General features: G+C 51.7%; 1 protein-coding gene across 3 annotated transcripts in view; it reads left to right on the forward strand.

Annotated features, from left to right (window-relative positions):
• Positions 1-23,194, forward strand: part of ATP13A2 (ATPase cation transporting 13A2) — a 30,749-nt gene extending 7,555 nt beyond the window's left edge. For all 3 annotated transcript variants that reach the window (XM_055001812.1, XM_055001814.1, XM_055001815.1), the window contains exons 3-30: positions 126-293; positions 724-782; positions 1,975-2,089; positions 3,626-3,705; positions 4,082-4,159; positions 6,899-6,968; positions 7,344-7,478; positions 7,802-7,868; positions 9,178-9,309; positions 9,474-9,641; positions 10,517-10,627; positions 11,734-11,780; positions 13,074-13,262; positions 13,354-13,560; positions 13,988-14,101; positions 14,271-14,427; positions 14,779-14,899; positions 15,016-15,140; positions 16,595-16,749; positions 17,527-17,640; positions 17,956-18,035; positions 18,498-18,650; positions 19,611-19,707; positions 20,449-20,672; positions 20,904-21,055; positions 21,451-21,620; positions 22,031-22,197; positions 22,786-23,194. In XM_055001812.1, the coding sequence (XP_054857787.1) occupies positions 126-293; positions 724-782; positions 1,975-2,089; positions 3,626-3,705; positions 4,082-4,159; positions 6,899-6,968; positions 7,344-7,478; positions 7,802-7,868; positions 9,178-9,309; positions 9,474-9,641; positions 10,517-10,627; positions 11,734-11,780; positions 13,074-13,262; positions 13,354-13,560; positions 13,988-14,101; positions 14,271-14,427; positions 14,779-14,899; positions 15,016-15,140; positions 16,595-16,749; positions 17,527-17,640; positions 17,956-18,035; positions 18,498-18,650; positions 19,611-19,707; positions 20,449-20,672; positions 20,904-21,055; positions 21,451-21,620; positions 22,031-22,197; positions 22,786-23,005 (3,675 nt within the window). In that variant the 3' untranslated portion in view covers positions 23,006-23,194. The remainder of the gene's footprint in view (positions 1-125; positions 294-723; positions 783-1,974; positions 2,090-3,625; positions 3,706-4,081; positions 4,160-6,898; positions 6,969-7,343; positions 7,479-7,801; positions 7,869-9,177; positions 9,310-9,473; positions 9,642-10,516; positions 10,628-11,733; positions 11,781-13,073; positions 13,263-13,353; positions 13,561-13,987; positions 14,102-14,270; positions 14,428-14,778; positions 14,900-15,015; positions 15,141-16,594; positions 16,750-17,526; positions 17,641-17,955; positions 18,036-18,497; positions 18,651-19,610; positions 19,708-20,448; positions 20,673-20,903; positions 21,056-21,450; positions 21,621-22,030; positions 22,198-22,785) is intronic.
• Positions 23,195-23,341: the final 147 nt, after the last annotated feature.

Below are 23,341 nucleotides of genomic sequence, written 5' to 3' on the forward strand. Positions count from 1 at the left end.
CTTCAGATTTTGAAACACATCCCTGTGCACTGTATGAAGCCCCATTCCCACCCACCCACCCACCCACCCCTGTTACTGGACGCCATAGCCTAGGAAGCCAACCCAGCTTTCCAATCCTTCCTCAGGATGTCAGCGGCTACCAAAGCAAGACCTGGAAAATCGTCTTCTGCCACCTCCTTTCGCTGCTCACCCTTGGCTCCCTGCTGATCATCTTTCACTGGAAGCCACATCTCAGAGTCAGAGCACGATGCCGTCGCTGCCCACTGCACCAGGCTGACTGGGTGGTCATTACAGTAAGCAGGAGGGAGAGGGCGGCTACGAAGGGGCCCCGCCTCCACGGCTTATGCTTCCATAGGCAAGAGCTGTCTGGTGTGTTGTCTGGCCTTGCATTGGAAAGCTCAAGTTGAAGCCCTGCTGACAGGCTTTCAAGTCAGGGCCGCCCAACCTGTGGCGACACCCCCCCCGGGGGAATGTGGTCCCCCAAGAGCCCGTTACCCTCATGTTCTCTACTGCCTGGCTGGGGCTGGACACACAGGGCTTGGCAAGCACCGAGCAACACAGCCTGACGGTGGTTGATGGCGCCCTCCAGCTCAGTGGGGAGCGGCTCCTCTTCTGGCACCCCATGTTTGGAGGAAAGAACCACCTGGTGGCGCTGGGAGGGATTGTCTCCCCACCTCCTGGGAGGCAGGTGTCTGTCCATCACATAAACCTGCTCTCTTCCAGGATCAGTTTGGCCAGCACTTCGCTGCACGGGTGCAAACAGAATGGGTCGAGGAAGGCAGGTGAGCAAGGGTTTTAGGCTGTTTTTTTCCTGCCTGCTGGCTTGCACAAGACATGTGATGAGAAAGAAGGGGGCAAAGGGTGCATCGGAGCAGCAAGGGCAGAGAGAGGCTTCGACTCTTCCCATGGCCTTGGAATAGGCTTCCCTTCACTGTGAGCATCAGTTGCTTTGAAATGGGCTTGGCTATCATGGATCCTGGAACTGTGGATGCGCACAAATGTTTTTCTCTTAGACATCCTCCCTTTCGTTGCACTGCACCTGCTGCGATCCTGTCTTCCCACACTGGTTCTGAACTAGCTTTGTGTTTGCAGTGTGGAGGCAGAGCTCACCTCACCGCTGTGCTGCCAGTGCTCTCTTGTGCACCCTCCTTGGCGGAGCGTGTGGTAGGCAGCCCAACACTGAGGGGGAGCCATGGTGACTTTGGCCTTGGTGCTGGCAGCAGGTTCCAGGGTACCAGCCCCACTGACGTCCATCCTGCCAGTATCCAGCAAACTGATCCTCATCCTGTCCCAGCCAAAGGCCTGACTGAAACCCAAAGTCCCAGCCATCTTCTCCCATTGAATACGCTTGTGAAAGAAGCCCAGCTTGGCTCACTCTGCTGTTTGAATGCTTCTGCATTCCTGGAAGTTTGTATGGATTTGCAGTGTGAAGAGGCCCCTGAGTTTGTGGCCACCTCCAGGGCTTGGGTCAAGGGGACTTGGGGCTCAAATCTTTTTTCATTACTATATATGCTGCTTAAACCTTTTTGATGGCAGTTGCTTTCCAATGTTGGGCTGGTTTTGGGATCCCTCCTCAGGAATGTGTTTGGGAGGGTGGGGCAAGGGGCGTTCACTCTGGCAAGGTTTTCACACGAGAAGGCTGGTTGGAGAGGTGCGGAGGGGCCGTGAAGTGGAGGGGGGGGGGGTTCCACATGGTCTCTGGCATTTGTCTGACTTTCCTGAGCAGCGGCTTGTAGGTCTCCTGTGGGGGCTGCCAGACGGGGACAGGCCTTGACACCAGCGGCTTAGCAATGCCTTGCAACTGTTAATAATTCTGGAGTCCAAACCAGCCGGGGCCCCTGCCAGAGGCTTAAGCTGGGATGTATTCAAGAGCAAAGCATTTGCGGTGGGGGTGGGGGTGGGGAGCTTTAACTCTCTTTAAAACAGGATGCAAATAGAATTCCCAGCAGCTTTTGTCTGTTTTGTTTTGTGAAGTCTTGCTCTTTGCCCTGCTCCTGGGAGAGCCGAGGGGGAAAACAGCATTGCTGTTGGAGTGTCAGAAGACGCTGATGCCAGAGACACGATCCGGCTTCATCAGAAGGAGGAAGGGGTATTTTTTTCTCTCTCTCTTTTTCTCAGCCAAATTGGATGGTGCTGGGGGCAGTGGGGAGAGGGGATTGAAAGCCCGTGGCTTGTAGTGCCATCCTAAGTGGATTGGACTACAATGGTAGAAAAGAGCAAGAGTCCAGTAGCACCTGTAAGACTAACAAAATTTGTGGTGGGGTATGAGCTTTCGTGAGTCACAACTCACTTCTTCATATACGGCTAGAATGTGAAGGAAGTGAACTGTGACCAGGGCTTTTTTTCTGGGAAAAGAGGTAGTGGATCTCTCTATTATCACATGTGTGCACGCAAAGTGCATGCCGCTGGAAACACACAATGACGTCACTTCCAGGAAGTGACCGCGCAGGACATAACCACCCCCTGGGAGTATTCCCTTGATTTGGGCCCGCTCGCCTCCCTGCCCCTTATGCAATGTTCCCTCTAAGCTGTGCAGTGTTATGAGCCAGAAATCTACTTTGTGACCAGCAAATTGCAAGTTAGGTCACGCCTTTTCCAAAACCAGAATCCATTTGATTAAAAGGCTTCTGATTTATATTGTCTGGGGCATTGGTATTGGGTGCCATCAATATTTTGATGACACCCACTTATGCATGTCATTCTCAAAAGCTGATGCCTCAATACAGTTGGTTGGTTTTAAAAGTGCTACTGGACTCTTTACTATTTTACAACTACGGAATAACACAGGAAAGAAAGAAGGAAGCAGGGGAAAAAGGAGAGAGGAAGGGAAGAGGCCGGGGAAGCAGGCGGCCCGGAAGAAACTCCACCCGGGGAGACGGCCAACGGGTCTTTGGGCACCGGGGACAGGGCCACCAGTCACATGATCATTTTTCAGAGGTGCCAGATCTCAGATCCTGGGAGATCCCACTGAAAAAAAGCCCTGGCTCTGACTTATGATAGCTCATACCCTCCCACAAATTTTGTTAGTCTCGAATTACAATGGATTTATAAGAGTTTAACTCTGCATAAGATGGCATGATAATTCTCCAGCATTTTTCTGTTTTGTTTGTGCAAACAGCAGCCGTGGAATGCCCCAGTTCAAATTGAGATCACAGTGCTGAGTGGTTAACTGTGTTGATTTCCAATCCAAGAGCTGGTTTTTGTTGTTTGTTTGTTTTTTTGGAATGGAGGTTGGTGTAGGGGCAGAAACGTGGAAGCGTTATCAGTATTTTCTCCCCAGAGAGGGCAAGAGCACCTCTGAGGGGCCTGCTTGAGGTCAGGGAATGGGTATGGGAAGGGAAGGGAACAGTGACCTCCTTGCCCTTATGTGGTAGCCCCAGTCTGAATTGGGGTGTCTTGTGGTTTTTGTGTGCAAAAGGGGGGGGAAATTGTGTGAGGTTTTCATGGCAGAGCGAGCCTGCACGTCCTCCCAACTGGCCTGCCCTGGTTTTGGGGGCCATTACTGCTTGCTCCCCGTCCCTATTTTAGATCCTGTTCTTTCCTTTGGGTCCTTCACGGCTCCTCTGAAGCTGCTCGAGGACAGTGGGATATCTTTCTAATACTTGTACCATCTTCTGTTGTGCAGAAAAATGCCATCCGCTACTACCTCTTTGAAGGTCTGCGCTACGTCTGGATTGGAAAATGGCAGGCGTTCCACAGGGTCAGGTAGGGTTAGGCACCGGACAGCAAAGCACCTGGGCTTTTTGCAGTATTGTAAGCACGTCTCTGCCAATGTTGCCACAGCTGCCTCATGGTGAGAGGGAGCTAGATAAATGTGATTCTGACTACATATGAATGTATTAATATAAGCTAGGCCAAAATAAGTCCAAGCTTCTATTTCTGCCGCAGCATACTCAGAGTTCTATGATGCGAGTTTTCCTCTGTAGCTGTTGGAATCTTTTGTGACATCGCAGCTGTTTAATTAATTGGGGTGGGGAACTACCTTTTTTGTTTAGAAACAAGGAACAGAGAGGAACTGTCAGGTTTTTGCTTCTCACTGCTGAATACAATATCTCCCCTTCCACTTTGTGCATATTTGCAGCAAGTTAGATGACAGCAGGACTTGCTCGGACATCCACTTCTCCCGCTGTGGGTTGAGTGCCCAGGAACAGAGTGCCAGGTAAGAGCGTCTCATGGTTTTGCATCATGATAGGAAATGGAGCCATTTGTGATTCATACTGGCCTGCAAATTTCACCCCTGAAGAAGCTCAAACTGACACTCCCATTTCCCCGGAAGAAATGTCAGCAATTTCACATCTGAGTTCCTTGAGAACCCTTGAGTGTACGCCACCTTTACCCAGGGACTTAATGGTTTTTAATTTGACCAATAGTCCTAGAATGTCATGTCTTGTCACCTTGGTTTGACTCGGTTCTTCTGACTCCCTTCCCAAAAGCAGCTCTAGCACTAAGTGTGTGGCCCATACTTCCACAGTGAATACAGATGCAAAGAAGTTGTTTGACTTCTCTGCCATCTCCACATCTTCCTTTAGCAATCCTTTTATTCCTTAGTCTAACCACCTCCCTGGACAGTTTCATGCTCTTGGTATATTTCAAGAAAATGCTTAAGGTCCATCTTGATGATTTTAGCAGGCGACTCAAACTCTTTTGCTCACCTCCTTATTATCTTACACTTCTTTGCCAGACTCTGTGCTCCATTCTGTTCATCTCATTGAGTTAAACCTTCCTTTTTACAAAAAGCATTCTTGCCTTTTATGGGCTCCCTGACTTGGGACATTAACCATACAGGCATCCTTCTAGACTTAGTGGAACCTTCCCTAACCTGAGGAATGCAGTCTCTCTGGGCTTCAGTCAGTGTGAATTAAAATAGCTTCTAAGCAGCCTGGAGGAATTTGACTCTTGATTTTTTTCCCCTGCTTCCTTCTGGCTGAGCCTTTCATTTTTGTAAAGTTCTCTCTTTTGAAGTCATGTGTTTTGGTCTGCAGTAGAACAGCCTCCCCGCAATCCTCTCCCTCACGGCTTCTTTCGCAGCTGCAATTCTAGCCGGAAGGGAGCCAGTCTGTTCCCTGACAGCTGAGAGCGCCATGTGTTGAGCTCACTTTGACCATTGTGGCCCATTGTAGTGCATGGGTGAGACAAAACTTTAACTGTGTCATACATTATATCATATATCTTTATTAAACCAGGAAACGGGGGTCTTTACTGGACTCCTGGCCCTAGCTAAACACAGTCCTGTGTTTCTATACCAAACCACAATGCCCAAAGATTTTATACCAAAACGCCAGATTACGGATTCAGATGACTTTCCAGGTAGCTTAGTAGGAACGTGGAATCCCAGGCCCCGTTAGAAGATAGGACCTCGCTCTAGTGTCCTCTGCCACCTTCAGGTACAGCCCCTGCTGCTTGGCTTATGTTGGAGTTGGGGGTTTGCGAAGACAGTTGTTGGGCATCTAGAGTGATGGTGGTAGAATACTTGGGCAAGATTGGGTGGTACACGCTCTGAGCACACTGTGAGGTCAGAGCCCCTCAGATAACCTACCTTGTGAATATCTCCTTTGTTCTGTTTGCTAGAACACCTTTTTTAGTTCATATTTTATTGTTGTAGTGTGTTTTTATAACTTTATTAATATTCTTAGTTCATATATATGTATTATAGTTGAAAAAACAATAAACAACTTTTAAACATAAGCTCATTTTGTTGTATGTTTTGTTTTGCAAAAAATAAACACCTGAGGCAGCCTTCTGAAGAGTCCGCCCCAGGCCAGCGAAGGCCAGCCTGGTCTCTGATTGTCGTGGCTCTCCAGCGTCTCAAACGGAGAGGAGCCTTTCGCACCCCCTCCTACCAGCTCCTCCTTTGCATCCAAATTTGTATTTCCTTTTTGTTCCCGTTGTTATGGACTGGCTTTACTGGCGTAGATTGTTGGACAAAGTAGGCCTGAGAATTTGGTTTCTAGTTTTTAGATCTTGAAACACGCAATGTTTCTTGCTGCTTCAGCTGTGCTCTCCAGGGCTGAAACTTGCGAAAGATAGTTTATGAATATGCCCAGATTAAATCTTAGAAAGAATAGAATAAGCGGAACACAGTTTAAAACAAACATTCCTCAGGTAAATGTCATTCAGCGCTCAGAGGTGTCTCATGTCTTCAGAGGAATAAAATTTGATGGTTTAAGAGTGTCATGTGAGGTTCACATAATTAGGTGTATATAAAGTAGATACACCATGAAACCCCTAAATCTCTCAGGTTTGGATTGCAGTGAGAGTTATCTTTTCTGAAAACACTCTGGTATTGTGATACTTCTCTATTTATTCATTTCAAGAGTGATTAGAATAAATAAACTCCTGACCTCTCTTCAAAGGGCTGTCTACCAATTAGAGATTGTTTGTTAGAATAATCCTGTCATTACAGCCTTATGGATTAGTGTTTAATGCACTGCTGTGGAAGAGACTCTTCGTTTCCACGTGTTATGTTCCCTCACGAGTGAGATAACACACCATTATACCCTGTGGTTGACAAGCACGTTAACTTGCTTCATGATGCTCTCCTGTTCTTTTGAGAGTGCCTGCAGTGGCCCCGTGATCTCTTGGCTGGCCCTTGTTGGGTTTTCAGCTGCCTAACTTCCAGCCTGTGCACTGGGGTTAGGCAGCCAGGCGTGTGCGGGTGCCTTGGCGTGGGTGGGGTGTCCCTCTGCTTGAGGGCCCCCAAAGCTTGACTCTGAAATCTGTTGGTGGTGCTGTTTGACTTGGGAGGTTTGGGGCTAGTCACGTATATGTAGCCAAGTGCCGTGGCTGGCTTCAAGCCTGTCCTCCCCATAGCATGAGTGGCATTCTTGCTTGACCTTTGATGGGATTCTGACTGCTGTCCTAAACTTAGTATGCCTGTGTTTCCTCTCTCTCCTTGCAGGAGAAAGATTTATGGACCAAACTTGATAGATGTACCAGTCAAATCTTACCTCAGCCTGCTGATAGCAGAGGTAGGCATTTCTATAACCACCCTCCGAGCTGCTGGTGAGGGGGAGGGGGCCTTTTCCCTGTGGGGCAACAGGAATCTCACAGGACAGGTGGGAGGATGGGACAGGTGAGAGACAGGTCTGCATTCCAGCGAAAGCAGCAAGACCCAAGGCCTCCAGCTGGCTGCAGCTTTCCACACCCCTGAGAGAGTGGCTTTCCTTTCCCGGCCTTGCTACCTGCACACCTTGTGTCCAAGTGGAGGCCAGATCCTGGGACTTCCTCTGTGTGCCGCAGGTGCTGCACCGCTGAGCTGAGAGCCTCAGAAAGGGTGGGCTGACTGCTGCTGTCCTAAATGTGTCCGTTTCCCTGCCTCTGTCTCTCTCTGCCTCCTTGCACAGGTCTTGAATCCTTTCTACATCTTCCAAGTCTTCAGTATCTCCTTGTGGATCTGCGAGAGTTACTATTATTATGCCGCCTGCATCTTTATCATCTCTGCTATCTCAATAGGGATTTCTCTCTATGAGACAAGGAAGGTGAGTAGTGACCTTGGGCTTCAGACTGGATCACTGGAAAGATCAAGAGAAGAAAACAGCACTCCTGACCATGTGCCGAGTGCACTTCCCTGCCAATCAGCAAATGCCTCCCCCGCCAGATGGGAACCCCTCCCCCCAGCCCTTTCAGCAAGACGTTTCTGTTGGGAGCTGGCTCTCAAGTCCTCTGCCCCTCATACAAGCTGCACAGCAGGCCCTGTCCCTTCACACCTCTGTCCAGCTGGGAGGCTACCAGTGGGGTCTCGAGTGCTGTCCCCTGCTGCTGGCTTTGCCCATCCTGATGCTTTTTGTGTGGCTTCTCACAGCAAAGTAAAACCCTGCAGAGCATGGTAAAGATGTCGGTCAGCGTGAGAGTTTGCACAGCCAACAGAGGTAAGTGGATGGCTCCGGAAGTCACTGCCGGCTGAGTGTGTCGGAGAGCCCAAGAGGGCCCTGTGTACGCTTGCATGTCCGGGCAGTGACCTGTAGCCAGACGTTGCAGCAAGAGAATCCTCCCCGCAGTGGTGAGCCTGGGGTGCGCTTCAAGCTATACCCCATAGTCTGTAGCTTTGCCCTTGGCTCTTTGGTGGCACATGCTCAGTCCAAGGTGGAAACGGCAGGAGCTGCCAAACTGGTTCCATGAGGAAGTGAGGGAGGAGCCACCTCACATTGCTGGCCAGTGTGGTGCATGGGTTGAAGCTGTGGCCAAGGAAGCCTCCATTTCAGACTCGGCCCCTGCATCATGCAGGCTTTTGCTCTACAATCTGCCGTTCTGGACTGCCTTACAGGAATATTGTAAGGATTAGTAAGTAAATGGGTGTAAACCTCTTCGTATATTCTAAAGCTTCATAATATTATAATATTAATTATCATCACAGCTTTAGGCAAATATGGTGTCAAGCTAGTTTTTGTGTGTGAACACATTCACTTGCTTTTGGATTTCCTTCCACAGCCTTTCAAACAGCTTGCTTGTGTCCAGAAAGGGTTTTGTAACCTGGCCTTGGAGTATGCCTAAACCTGAGCCCACTAATAATTTAAAACCTTTCATTTAAAACTGCTCTCTCCCTCCCCAGCCCCATTTCTTAGACCTTCTACTCCCTGAATACCTGTATGAGCTGCTGTTTCTTAGTTTCAGCACTGCATTTTAAGAAAATGCTTTTGGCTTTCATTTGGCGCGTTATGATTGTCTATGAGTGCGCTGCTGTTCCACAATTCCTGTTTCTTACACAGAGCTGCCTTTTCTTGAGCCACCCTTAGAGTCTGTCTAGGCCAGTACTGAGTGATGTGAGTGTGTGGGGGGGGGGGGCGGGAGCTTTTTAGGGCCAGGCCTTTTCCCACCCCCTCCAGGAAAAGCTGTGGATGGAATCCAAGACTTTCTTCTTGCGAGTTTGGGGCAACACCACTCTGCCCCTAATTTATTTTGTCTCACAGAAGCTTGGCTCTGGTTTCCTCGGTAGTTTTCAGTAACTGGTTTTGACCTTTCTTGCCTTTCATGTACTGTTGTCCTGGCATCTGTATGAAGTTCTTGGGGTGCTATGGTGGGAGCCTGAGAGAGAAACACCAAGTAATGTCTGACTTTTAAAAAATGGCCCTCTTTGATTTGGAGCTCTTGTGTTCTTGTGATGTTTTAACGACTGAAATGGTCTGCCTGCTGTTTTCTTGTCAAGGATCTGACTTATTGGGGGGGGGGGTAAACTTACAGAGCAAATGACAGTAAGCTCCGCAGATCTCGTGCCGGGCGACTGCATCGTGGTACCTGCAGATGGGATGTTTGTTCCCTGTGATGCTGCTCTGCTTACTGGAGAGTGCATGGTCAATGAAAGCATGCTGACAGGTGAGCCGAGACTGAAAGCAGGCGGCGGGGGCGGGGGCGGGGGGCGGGGGCGGGGGCGGGGCTCTTCTTATCAGGGGGCAGCCATCAGAAGCATGGTATGTAGACAGTCTTTGGCAGTGGCTGGGTGCCCCCTTGTTTCCAGGCAGCCTTTCTCACCCCTCTAGGAGAAAGTACTCCAGTGATGAAGACCCCATTGCCGGAAGGCCCGCAAGCTGCTAGCACCGTCTACTCCCCCGAGGAGCACCGGCGACACACCCTCTTCTGCGGGACGCAGGTCGTCCAGGCCAGGGCCTATGTGGGTGCTGAGGTTCTGGCCATAGTGACTCGCACAGGTGAGGCCCCCTCCCTTCAGTGTTCTGTCCCGGAGGGATCCAGGCAGCCTCTTCCTGTCGGTGCAGAATACAGACCATGGAGGTGTCTTAGGAACCAACAGGGTGCCTTTAATCGTGAGCCATTCCTGGGGACTAACATGGCTTGTTCCAGTGGGCTGACGCAGTGGAGGGGCAGAGGACAGGCTGAAGAGCTGCAGTTCCCAGGGAAAGGGGGAAAGCGCCTCAATTAAACCAGTTTTAGGTTGGCCTTAGGACCCGATTCCCTGTGGGTTTGGTCTGTATACAGGCTTCAGAGCGGACCTGCCTTTTGTTCTTTCCTCACCCACCCCAGAACTCATCTGTTGCTTCACTTGCTTTTCCCTATTTCTTACATTTTCTTCCCACCTCTTTGGAGACCAGTGTTCACAGTCCTCCCCCTTTTTATCTTCCCAGCGATCCCCTGTAGCGGGCAGGCCTGTAGCTACCATGGGGCCCAGGGGACCTGACCCCCCCAGCATCTTTTAAAAGCCCCCTCCCCCACCCCGAGCTTCAGCTCTCCCTCCCCCTGGGCCCCTCCCCCGAGCTCTGTGCAGACATATAATGGCTGGCCTCAGAGCAAAAAATTGCTCTCCCCAAGCAAAACGTTGCTAGCTACAGGGCTTGCAGTAGGCCAGACTAAGCGACGGTAGAGGGGCTAGGCCATGGTTCACCTCCAGAACATCATGGCAAAGTGGGGATTTGAACCCAGGACTCCTGTGCTTACTAGAATACTCTGATTGCTACAGTGTGCTGAGTCCCTGTCAGAAGCTTTCTGTGCCTTGCTTTCCTCCTGCCTAATCCAAGATTGAAGTCTTCCATTTCTTCTGCTTCCCGTTTTCTTTTCCCCCTCTCTCTAGGCTTCTGCACAGCCAAAGGAGACCTCGTCAGTTCCATCCTCTATCCCAGGCCTGTGAACTTTAAATTTTACAAGGATGCAGCAAAGTTTGTCCTCTTCCTTGCAGCCCTAGGTAAATTTATTTATAATTTTTGTAAGGCCAGCAGATGGCAGTCCTGTGAGCTTCTGGCTCCAGTCTCAGTCAGGACTTCTGTTTCGTGAGCAGGTGATGGAAAAGAGCCCCCAAAGGGCTTTGTGTCTCTGGCGTTCTCTCTCCAAGTCTGGGCTGACTTTATGATGATCTTCTGCTCAGATCTCACCTCCCTCCCACCGAAGGAAGAGAAGGGAAGCTAAAGTCTTGGCTGGGGGGAAGAGCCAGCCAGCCTCTCTACTCTCTCAGGCATAAGCAGCAGCACCAAATCTTTTCTGGAGGAAGACCAGGGCTTCCCTCGTGCCCCGCGGCTGATTCCGAAACAGGAGGTGCTGCTGCCCCTGTGGCAGCTGCTGTAGTGAAGCCCCAGGCAGTTTTCCTGTGTGCGACCGACCGCTTGCCCTGCCGCCCTCCTCCACATTCCGTTTTCTGGGAGGGGTCCAGCGCAGTAAGGAACTTTCTTCCGTAAAACAGCTGAAGATCTGCAGATGGCTGAGGAGTGTGCAGACACACACCTGGCCACGTCCATCCTTCAGTGCCCTGACTTCAGCCCCCCTCCCCCATTCTTCTGACGGTTGTCCTTCCCTCTGTCGAAGTGTGTATTGTAAATTCCCAGGGCGGGGGTGCTGCTAGTTTGTCTGTTGGTTCATATAGCTTACTATTCCTAGCCTTACCCAAAGCAGCATTCAATAAATGTGTATATCAAAATAACAACTGATCAGAGATCTGTAACCACTAAGTAGCAAAGAGTCCAGTAGCACCTTTAAGATTAACCAACTTTATTGTAGCATAAGCTTTTGAGAGCCACAGCTCTCTTCGTCAGATGCATAACCGCTAAGTTAATTAATGAATACCAACAGCAGCAAAACCCTGCCATAGACATTCCAGCTGCAGTCTAAAGTAATCGTTTCCTGATTGTGTTCCTCTGCAGGGGGTCAGGTGTGTTGTGGCTGCTGCTGCTGTGTGGAAAGCCAGTGGGTTGCAGCAGTAGCAGGTACCTCTTGCGTGGCATTGCTGGAGGTGCTCACTCTGCGCTGCCCCCTGTGCTGCCCTCTGTTCTCTCTTCCCTCCCTCTCATTCTCTTCCAGCTGCTCTGGGCACCGCCTACAGCATCTTCATCTTAATTCGAAATCGGGTAAATATTACTGTAATGGATAAGCGTGGTGGAGACATTTCAGCATCTCGGTTCTAGCGGGGTTGCTGGGTCCACCTGCCAATTGGGGGGGGGGCGTGTCTGGTAAATTGCTGATTCATTTGCTGCCAGGATATCCCTTTTAGTGCAAGCTGGAAGCAAAGGCATTGTGCCAGGACCCAAGTCTCTGAAACTTGGCCTGCTACATAGCATTTGGGGCTGAGTTTTAGGGAATCTGCCCTGGTGTCACACCCTCAAGTCTGGGCCTTTCCAGACAGCTGGGACTGTGGGCGCATTTGTGCCCATCGCACCAGCCTGCCTTCTGCCAACCAATGGGCAGAAGAACCACTCGCCAGGAGTTCGCCTGTCCTTGGGAGGCACCTGGTAACCTAGTACTGAACTCTGAAGACAAAACGCTCTTCTGCGCCAGCCCTGCCAGACTCCACCAGCATCTCACACTCGCAATGGAGGTGTCCAGGCAGGGGCGCATGGGAGGGCCTGGGCTGTTGGGCTATCCCTAGCCTCGGGCTGGTTTGTAGACTTTGTTTCCTGCCATGTTTCTCTGACAGTGTGTTAGATCATTAGGGTTTCTTACTCCTGAAAAGTCCTATAAACAGTGAAGCTAGGAGGGAGCCTGCTGGATCCAACCACAAGGCCAACCTTCCTTTCTTCACTCGGCTCTGGAGGGCCACAGACGGGTTCCAGAGGCCAAAGCCTCCACTCTGTTGCCTCCTGGTGCTGCCTCTGGGTGCGGAGGCTCCCTTTCAGTCACCATGGCTACTAGTCCTAATGGGCCTCTCCTCCAGGAATCTCTCTAACCCCATCTAGCCACCATCACTCTGTCCACTGTGAACACATCCCTCAGTGTAATTGCTCTTTGGGGAAAGAAGTATTTCTTTTTCTCTGTTCTAATTTTGTTTTAATGAAGGAAAGTCCCGGGAAGCCCCACATGCAACTTTCCCCTCCCCTCCCCTCCCCTCCCCTCCCTCCCTCTCATCACAGCCTGGAAGGTTGAGAGCTGCTTTTCCAGATGCTGATATTGTTGATATCAGTGTGTCTTTTTTTTTTAACTGCAGAAGGGCACCGTACATCCCTGTGGAGGCCACCTGAGAGTGGCCCATGAGTCAGCTTGCCACATAGGTAGCTCCCCTTGCTGATCCTGTCCCGCACTGCTGCACAGCTGCGTGGATTGTGAAGGCCACGGGCAAACCTCCCGGAGCTCTGGGGTGGCTTTTGGTCAACTCTCCTGCCTGTGCGGTTGATGAAACTGGCAGTCTTTTCTCTCTTCCTTGCCAGGTTCCTGCTTGGCAAGTTGTGCTACGTGCCTTGGATATTGTGACGGTGGTTGTGCCCCCAGCCCTGCCTGCTGCCATGACCGTGGGCACCATTTATGCCCAAAACCGGCTGAAGAAGCACGGGATCTTCTGCATCAGCCCTCCACGGATCAACCTCTGTGGCAAGGTTCGCCTGATCTGCTTTGATAAGGTGAGGGGTGGGAGAGCTGGGGGAAGTGGGGGCTAGAGGGGAGTCCCTCTGGCCTTGGCCCTACTCTGGCGTGGCCTGTGTCTGCCCCTAGACAGGAACCCTCACGGAGGAGGGCCTGGATATCTGGGGTGTCGTTCCCCGGGAGAACAGCTGTTTTCTGCCAATTGTTCACGAGGTGCGCTGTGTGGGGGAGGGCCCGTTGCTCCACTGCCTGGTTACCTGCCACACAGTCTGTCTGCTCAGAGATCAGCCCGTTGGAGACCCTGTGGACCTCAAGATGCTGGAATCTACTGGATGGGTGAGAGAAAAACCTCTCTGGGTTTGTTCTGTTGAGGGGGGAGAAACAACCCTCTTTTCCTGACCCTCCCCACACACACACACACACACACACACACACACACACCCTTGGGGCAGGCAGGGCATGTCTCTAAAAAATTCAGTAGAGGATGTACTATTCCTGGTAAATAAGAGAGCAGTGGTCTGACCCTGTGAGCGCGCGCGCATGTGCGCGCGCGCTCTCTCTCTCTCTCTCTCGCGCTCTCTCTCTCTCTCTCTCTCTCTCTCTCTCTCTCTCTCTCTCTGTCTGTCCCTAGTAGCTGGCAAGGATTGGGCCCACGGGCATTGCTAGCTGCACGTGGTTTGTCGATCACTTTAGAATCTGGCAACGGAGGCGGTGGCTGCAGAGACAGAGCCGCATCTTCTCACACCTCTTTCCTTCCTTCCAGATCCAGGAGGATGTTGAGGGAGCAGAGGTGGAAGCCCAACTCATTCGGCTTTTTGGGTCCAAGGCCCTGGTTGTGCTGAAGCCACCGCCACTGGAGGAACAGCCTTTCAGTGGTGTAAGCCATGGCAGTGCCTCATCGGGGCTGCCTCTTAGGGGCTGGGGGCTGGTGGGGCCAGCTTGCTTGCTTCTGACTCTGGCAACCGCTGTTCATTCTGTGCCACCAGTGTACGTTTGTGCCCCAGAAGTATCTTGTCTCTCTCCATCACATTTTGTTTCCTTTTCAGCAACACACAGTCCCCATTGCAGTTCTGCGCCGCTTCCCATTTGTCTCATCCCTGCAGAGAATGAGTGTTTTGGTGAAGCTGCCTGGTGGCACCCACTCAGAGGCTTACATGAAGGGGGCTCCGGAGATGGTGGCCAGCCTGTGCAAGCGAGAATCGGGTAGGGCATGCCTGCCTGTCTCAAAGGCGCTCCCCCTCCTCCCCCAGCATCCAGCTCACTCTCCGGTGGGCACTGTGCCTGGGTTTCGGCGTTCTGCAGGTGATCTTGCTGTGCTCTTTACCCAGACTTTGGCTGGTCCGGTTCTCCCAGGGTGCCGATGTTGCCAGGCCTACAAGTGTTGGTGATGCAGTTGGGGTGGGCAAGTGAAGAAGGGTCCCTAACCCTAACCCTTGCAGCTTGGAGAGGCAGAAACCTGGACTCTCCTTGAGCATAAACCTCTCTTCTGTTATCGTCTGCGACATATGGGTGTGGGCACGAATAGGAATGCGCCTTTCTCTGTCTCCCACGCAGTTCCTGCGGACTTCTCTCAAACGTTGCGTCATTACACCAGTAACGGCTTCCGTGTTTTGGGACTCTCCTACAAACCCTTCACTGCCATCAGGACCTTCGAAGAAGCCCAGGAGGTGGCAAGGTGCCTGGCATGGGGCTTCCCCCCGCCACACACACACACTTGTTCTGGCCTTCTCATGGTTTGGGTCTGCTCTGTTGAGAGGTCTCCTAAGCAAGCTTTTCTCCTTGGACCAACAGGGATTCTGTTGAGAGTGGCATGCTCTTCCTCGGCTTCCTCGTGATGAAGAATGTCGTCAAGCCCGAAACGGCCCCTGTTATCCACTTACTACGCAATGCTGAGATCCGGACGGTCATGGTCACAGGTAGCAAATGGACAACCATATTGGGGAGGGGGAAACAAATTGTTCAAGCTTTCAGACTCTGTATGGGAGGGCAATAAGAAAGGATTGGCACGCTAGGGAGAGTAGGATCTAGCAAGAGGGACCAAAAAACTGAATCGGGCTCCCTGATATTCTATTCTCAGCTCCAGCAACACAGACGGCAGTCTTTCATTGGTACTAAAACTTTTTTAAATTATTTTTTTTTTATTCATGCAAAACAAACAAGAAAAAGAAACAAAAAAGAAAAACAATGCTGGGAAACAAAAAGAATGCCGGCAAATCTTCTATAATGCTGGTATAAGCTTTTATAAAAGGTCTCAAAATATTTAAAAATAAGTCCGTACGCAATTGCTGTCTGTATGCAGCACGTTCAAATGTTGATGAATTTAGAAATTCCTCAGTCCAGTGAGTTACAGGGAGGGAGTGGGCTTCTGTCTTGCTGATGCTTTTGGCAACTGTAGTAAAAGTCTTTTAGCAACTGTTAGGGCATGAAGGGTCCATTTCCACCAATCATCGATTAGGTTCCAAAAAACAGGCAAATAATTTAAAAGTATGTCAATATCCTAAAAATTAAATGTATATTCTAATACAAAAGGACCGAATAACTGGATATGTCCAAAACATATGCTTAAACGAAGTTACAGCACCAACAATTGGATACTGTACTTAATCCTTTAGTATAAAAGCACTGTGGTGTCCAGAGTTCCCTGCCCAGAGGAAAATTCCTTCCTGATCCCTAAGTGGTGATCGGCATTACCCTGGGCATATAAGAAGGGGCCACGAGAGCCAGTTGATCTAAACATTCCTTTGGCTGCCCAAGCCTTCCATAAAAAGGTTTCCTCCCAATTTTTAAATCTAGACTGGACCGTAATGTTATTGCATGTGAGAATGGGTCAGATTGGTGCTGTTGTGATGTTATGTGCCGTACTTCTCTTAACTGCAGAAATTGCAGGAGGCGCTGAATCCGTTGGTGCGAATTGGTGCTAAAACTTAACTGGCCTCCTCTGTTGCTTCCGAGCTGCTTCCCGGGACCAGCAGTCAGCCTCCTCCCCTGTCTCAGGGGCCAGAAAGAGACTGAAGTGGGAGGGGGCGGGGGTGGATCCAGTGCTTCAGTTTCTAGTGGCAGCGGTGGCTCTGGAAAGCCTCATGCCGTCGCCTAGAAATGCCTTCCAGGTGTATGAAGCTGGGCTGGTATCTGCCTGCCTCGATGCCTGCTTCCTTTTATGAGGTCATCATCGAAAGTTTGGAACTCTTGGCCTGAAAAACAATAAAATGGAGACTGCTTAAAAACAAATCAGAAAACATGCAAAATCAGCATTGTTCGTTGGGACTGAGATTAACAGTTTGTGGAGTTGATCTGCACACGCTATGCTCTGCTGTGGCTCTCCAAGCTCTGACGATGAAAAGCCGCACTGTTTTGTCCCTTTCCCCATTAGGAGACAACATGCTCACTGCAGTGAATGTGGCCAGGAGCTGCCGGATGGTGGAGGCAGAGGAGCGTGTGGTCTTCGTGAATGCGGTGCCACCCAGTGCCGGCAAGCCGTCTGCCCTCAAATTCGTCCCCTCCGAGCACCCCGCGGAGCACTCAGAGGTCAGGCCTCCTGCCGGCTGCTGTGTTTTTAGCTGCCAGCTCTCTTGCTCCAGGAGGAGTCTGGGAGCACAGCTGTGAAGCCCCTGTGGGCTGCTGTCAGGATGGGGGCCACCAGCCGTCACAGCCTCCCTCCCAGTTAAAGAGGCCCTGAAGGACACTGCTGGGTGTCAACAGCTCCAGAGAACGTTTTCCCTTGTAAATAACTAGTTAATAACTAAAACTTGCATTAGCCTCTGAAGACATTCAGTTAAAGACCTCACTTTCCTTCACATACACCCTCCCTCACACGTATATAGTGTCCATTTCCACGAGTATTTGGAGTCGGGGTGTCCGGCTTCTTGCCTTCGGTTATAGAAATGTTCTGCCTGTCGACAAGCCAGTTCCAAACATCCCACTGAACACTTGTGTGACCGAGAGCCAGGCCCCACTGCTCAGATACACTGGTGGAGGGAGGGGTGCCTCTGTCTTGTTTGGTGCCCCCCACGGAGCTCTCCAGGCTCCAGTCTGGCATACCATGAAGAGGGGCCTCCAGTGCAGGACTCCACCCTCTCCAGGCCTAGAGAAGTAGGCAGGCCACTAGCTAACGAGATGCCCAACTGTGTCACGAGAAGACCACCCCTCGTCCTGCTTCAGATCTTGCTCCTCCTTCAGACAAAGGGGAATTTGACGTAGATTAGAAATCTGAAGAGGGGAAGCTAATCTGTGGAATTGAACAGATGCCAGGTCAGGCTGGTGTGGGCAGGGGAAACCTGAGGTTTATCTTCTTGGATTTTACAGGGTTTGTACCAGCAGGAGAGGTTCTTCCTGGAGCAGCAGCACCTTTCTCACTTTGCCTTGAATGGGGAATCCTTTGCTGTGGTCTGTGAGCACTTTTCTGAGCTCCTGCCAAAGGTACTCTCCAATCCACGCTGCCTGGGCAGAGGCATCCCCCTGCTAGCTGCAGAGTCTCCGTGGCCCTGCTTCTGGCCCTTCCTGCTGCAGCCGCTTTCTCAAGAGACACGGAACAATGTGCAGCTTCCCGTGGCCGTAGGAAGGTGTTGCACAATACATGCTGTACTTGTTATCAGTGTCAAAAGGGGGTGGGGAGAGCTGGGTGCATGTGTCCCAAGCAGAGAGATCTGTAAGGTGGAATCAACTTGCCTGCACTCTACACAGGAGCAGGCAGCAGCTGGCAAACATTGACGTAAGCTCCTTTGTTCTTGGCAGATACTGGTACGAGCAACAGTTTTTGCCCGTATGTCACCTGACCAGAAAACCCTCTTGGTTCGCAGTTTGCAAGACCTGAAGTAAGTTTGTTGTCGCTTCCCTCCTCCTTTTCTGGCAGATTGTGGTCAGATCGGCGGGGGGGGGGGGCGGTAGTGCTGGGAGTTCTGTCCTAAATGCTGGGGGGAGGTAAAGTGTGGCCTTGAAATGACGCAAGCCAAAGCTGCTGAGAGCGATGGGCCAAAACATAGAGCCCGTAGGCCAGTGAGCCGCCAGCACTGACCTCATGTCCTGTCGGCTGCTGAACATCCGTCTCTGCTGGGTGGCAAAAGGAGAAGACAGCAGCAGTGGGCAAATGGCAGGGAAGAAGGGGAAATCACGTGCCTCGGGGGCGAGGGGGGGGAGGGTGATGCAAGAGGCTGCTAGCTTGGCTGCTGACTGTGGGATGTATTTGCCATGATAGAGCTGGGGGAGGGGGAATGAGGGGTGACCTGGCCTGCCCTCTGCATGGCCAACTGCGCGTGTGTTGTTTGTTTTGCTTGCAGCTACTGTGTGGGGATGTGTGGGGATGGGGCCAATGACTGTGGGGCCCTGAAGGCGGCTGATGTGGGGATCTCACTCTCGGAAGCTGAGGCTTCCGTGGCCTCGCCTTTCACCTCCAAAATTGCCAGCATTGAATGTGTGCCGTTTGTCATACGGTAGGTCCCACTTGGGGGTGCTGAAGACCGAATCGCAACCATCTGTCTTGTGCAGGAGGCCAGATGTAATTGCTCCAAAATTCAAAAGCCTTTGTCTTGTCAGAACTTGAAGAATTAGCCCCTTGGAATTAGCACCAAGGGGTGGGGGGGAACAAGGGCATCAGATTAAATTAAGTATCTCCACATTTTCCCCGAGTGGTGTTTGTAACCTTGCTTCTCTGTTTTGGGAAAATCAGAAATCAGTTTGTACCCCCTGTGATCGTACTATGGCCAGGACTTTAGAAGTCCCTTTCCTGTTCCCCCATCGCCATGGAAGAGGAATATTCCTTCACTCTGCAAAGGGAAATGTGCTGGCGAAGGAGTTGAGTGCCAGGCGCTGTAGGACATGGTTTAGTAACGTGCCTGTCAGTGTGTGCCTCTTGCGGCTTACTATCATGTCTGTGTGGCTGGAGAAGAGCGAAGGCTGATTGTGGCTGACCCACAATCACAGATGGGATTGGAACTCAGGTCAGCACAGCTGGATAGCCACTGGACTGTGCCAGTTCTCTGAGATGTTTGAAACTGAGCCTTAGCCTGAGTTAGGCTTGAAGGACACCACGGGCTGCTCGTTTAGTCTTCTCTTTAAATCTAAGTGAGCAGTGAGGCCCAGTGCCCCCACATTTATCTCTCTGGGCCATTGACTTAACTGCATTCTCCTCCAACATGCTCAAAATACAAAATGAAATGCTATGCAAATCGAAACCATTGCTGGAAGTAGCCGATCTAAAAGAGCAGAGTAAAAGATGTGAGCAGAACAGACCAGCAAGAAGTCATTAACTTTGTCTCTGTGTAGGAAGCAGTGCACAAAACTAATCATGGCTTGGCCAGCCACGAGCCTGGGTCAGCGGAACGGGCTTCGCCTGGAGCCAGGTGTGCATAGCAAGCCCCGTGGGCAACTGAGCACTCTTTTTTTCCTTGCAGGGAGGGCCGCTGCTCTCTGGTCACCTCCTTTGTGGTCTTCAAGTACATGGCCCTCTATAGCCTTGTACAGTTTGTCTCTGTGCTCCTGCTCTACACGGTGAGGCTAACACAGTACTAGAAAAGGCACGGCTCGGGGCTCAGTTCCCTTCGCCCAGCTTTCTCCCCACTGACTGCTGTGTTGTCCGTGGTTGTTTCTGCAACCAAGGAGGGCTAAAACCCTGGCGGACACAAAGGGACGCTGAGGGTCATGAGAGTCTACCAGGGTTCAACGGTCATATCTTGGGAAGCTGCAGAGAACTGCAGAATATACCTATTTCCGTTGGCGTTCGTTCTGCAGGAGAATTGCCCCAACTGAGAGAGGTTCTGGCTTGCAAACTTGTACGTGGAAGGAGAAAGCCATGCTCTCATGTGAGCCCCTCTTTCTCAGAACCGAGGAACACCTTTGGGAGAGCAAATCTGAATGGAGGCTTCTCTCCTCAGGCCTCCATGCCAGTGCAGGGCCCGTCCCTTGGCTTAAGTCGCTTGTCCTGTGCCCGTTGTAAGATCCTGTGAGGACAATTCCCTTGGGCTGCCCCGAACCCACCGCCATCAGTGACTGGGGGTTGCCCTCGAGTGTTCGTGTTGTCAGGTCTGGTTCAGAGCAGAGGTCTGTCTGGTCTAGCCTCTTGAGTTCACCCGGGAAGGGTGCCGTGCCACTGGGATCTCCCAGGCGTGACATGCAGGCCAGAGCCTGCCCTGGCAGTGGCTCTTCTGAGGTAGACTGCTTCTGCGCGTGGAGAGTTTCTTCAGAGAGCGAATCACTGAAGAAGCCCTTCTTGGACTCCCTGCCCCAATCCAGATCAACACCAACCTGAGTGACCTGCAGTTCTTCTTCTTCGATCTCGTGATCACCACCACCGTGGCTGCTCTGATGGGCAAGACGGCGCCCGCCAAGGAGCTGGGTCCGGAGCGCCCACAGGGGACGCTAATCAGCACCGCTGTGTTGGGCAGCCTTCTCCTGCAGACGGGTCTCCTCATTGCAGTCCAGGTCGTCTGCTACTTCATCACCGTCTCTCAGCAGTGGTGAGTAGTTGAAAGGAGGGGGATCCTCACACACAGGCCAGCGTGGTTCAGTCCAGAGCGCCTGCCTGCCGGGTGGGCTCCAGAGGCCTCTTTAGAGGTCCCCTTTGTCTGCCACCAGGCACTGTGAATGGAAGATGTAGGAAGCAGACTCCAGGTCACACCCGTGGCAGGGAAGGGAAATGCCAGCAGCGGGCATGGTGAGTGGTAACAGCCTCTTCTCCAACTTTCCAGGTACGTCCCATTGAATGGCACCGTGACAGCCCCCGAGAACCTCCCAAATTATGAAAACACTGTGGTGTTCTGCATCTCAGGGTTCCAGTACCTCATCCTGGCTGTGGCCATGTCCAAGGGCTACCCTTTCAGGAAGCCCCTCTACAGCAACGGTGAGCCCACCCTCTCCCTCACCCCACCCCCAAGCAGCACAGTCCACAGAGGCTGTTAGGCAAGGCTTTGAGGTTGCGTGACTCTTCAGGCTCCCTTTCCCCCACCACTCTGCCCTCCCGTTGGGACCTCTCCCTATTCTTGGCAACAGGACCCCTGCCCTGCTCGTGTACAGGTCTTCTGCAGCCACCTTCGGCCTGAGCAGCTAGAAGTGACATCGCGAGAGGTCTCCGTGTTGGTTGGGGTGTTGTCAGGCTGGTCCCTCCTCCCTTTCTGTTCTGCTTGGTTGCATCTAGACTGGAAGATGGGGAGGGGCGGATCCTGGAGCCGAACTGTGAGCCCGTCCCTCTCTTGCTCCCTCTTCCTCCCCCCTCATCCTCTTTCTCTCCTTCCCCAGTGTTCTTTTTGATTGCCCTGATCGTCTTGTTTGGCCTCATGATCTGGTTAACCCTTTACCCTGTGGGCTTCATGAATATGTTGTCTCTGAAGGCCATTGCTGACATGAATTTCAAGTTGCTCCTGCTTGGCATGGCCACGCTCCATTTCTTCATGGCTTTTGTCTTGGAGGTAAGCGAGCAGCTGGGATCTGGGGCTCAGCAAGCGATTGGGTCAGGAACCAACGGGGAAGAGAATGGTGCTGTTCCATAGCTATTAGGTGCCCCTTACGTAGAGTGCCTTTGGGGGCGTTATCTAGTTAGAAAGATCGACAGGGCAAAGGGAAGAAAATTGTCTTCCTGTAATGCAGCATTGACCTGTGAATTAAGTTGCTAAGAGTTGTTGTGGTAGCTTCTGGCAACAAAAGGTGAGACAGGTCAGTGGAGGGCTCTCAGTGGCTAAATGGAGCATTCGTGTCCCGTGGCAGGCTGGCCGTCTTTGAATCCCAGCTGTCACTTTAAGGGCCTGCTTGGGTGTGTCTGGTTGGCTTCTACCAAAGGGGGCAAGCAAACCCACTTGAAAGATCCTGGCCTTCCTTTCAGACCTTTTTAGACCACGGCTTGTTGGATAGCTTACGGAAGCTCCGCCGCAAGAAGGCCTCCAAGAAGCTCTTCAAGAGGCTAGAGAAAGAGCTCCGCCAGCAGCAGCCCTCGTGGCCCCCACTCAACGAGCCTCTTTGTGCCTCCGCTACAGCCCCTGTCGCTACAAGGTGATGCTGCCGAAATCCATGGGGCATGGCAGCCGTAACCTGGCACGGCTGCTGTGCCTCTGCTCCACCCTCCCGTGACATGTAGCCACGCTGCTTATTCTCATGGGCAGCAGAGTGTTCGTCACTGCCCCAGACACCAAGGGTTTTGGCCCTGTAAGGCGCTTGAGTTACGGCTCCCCCAGGCATGAGGGGTTTGCCATGCCAAAGGTGGGAGGGCGCCATCTCAGTGTCAGCGTCCCTCCTTAGCACTAGACACTTTTCCTATTGGGCCTGTGGCACTCACCGCCACTGCATACACAGGCACCCTAAAGGCCTTTCCAGATAGGCCAGCCCATTTCCTGTGTTGCATTGACTGGCTGTATCCATCCCTAAAGAGGGAGCTACAGTGTTTGGGCCACTTCCCTGCCCCTGAGCAAGCCTCGTGCCATTCTCTTCTTCCGCCAAGTGTGGTTGCTAAGAGACAGTCAGCTCCTCCCTGCCCCTTGCGCAGATGTGCCCGTTCCTGCTGCGGTGTCTTTTTTCGCTGTTGGAGAGGTGAGATTTCTTGTGCCCGCTAGCCTGTGAACAGGGTCGCTGGGTTGCACACAGGGCTCGGAGTTGCCTTCTGGGGAGAATTCTGGCACGTGCTGTTGTTCTGACGGGGATACTCTGCCCAGGCAGTGAGGGACCAACTCCTGTTTCTACTCTGGTCTGCTCACCAGGAAGGACAACAGAACCTACGATTTCTATGCAGCTGAGTCTGTGCCCTTTCCTTGTGATTGGGGTTCAGGTTCTTCAACAGGTATCAAGGCACCTGGCCTCTCCCTGAGGGGTGTGTGTGTTGTGTGTTTTCAAAACACTGAAAGAATGCTTGGTAGGCTGTGTGTTTGCAATAGGATGTTCGCTCCCTGAAAAGTGGATTTTCTCCCAGCAAGAAGAATTGGAAAAGTAAAAGAGGCACTGGTGTCCGGTCAATTTCTGTGGTTGTGAATGTGTCCTAAAATAAATTATATTTTCTTGAGAAGTGATTGTGGTGCACTGACTTTACAGAGGAAGCTAGCTGGGTTGGATCACACAGGGTCTGTTGAGTCCAGCATCCTGTGGCCAAGAATGACCAACCATTTCCCATGAAGGCCCATTTCCCCAGCAAACATCTTTTCAGGGG

This window comes from Eublepharis macularius, chromosome 17 (genome assembly GCF_028583425.1).
Source record: "Eublepharis macularius isolate TG4126 chromosome 17, MPM_Emac_v1.0, whole genome shotgun sequence".
NCBI lineage: Eukaryota > Metazoa > Chordata > Lepidosauria > Squamata > Eublepharidae > Eublepharis > Eublepharis macularius.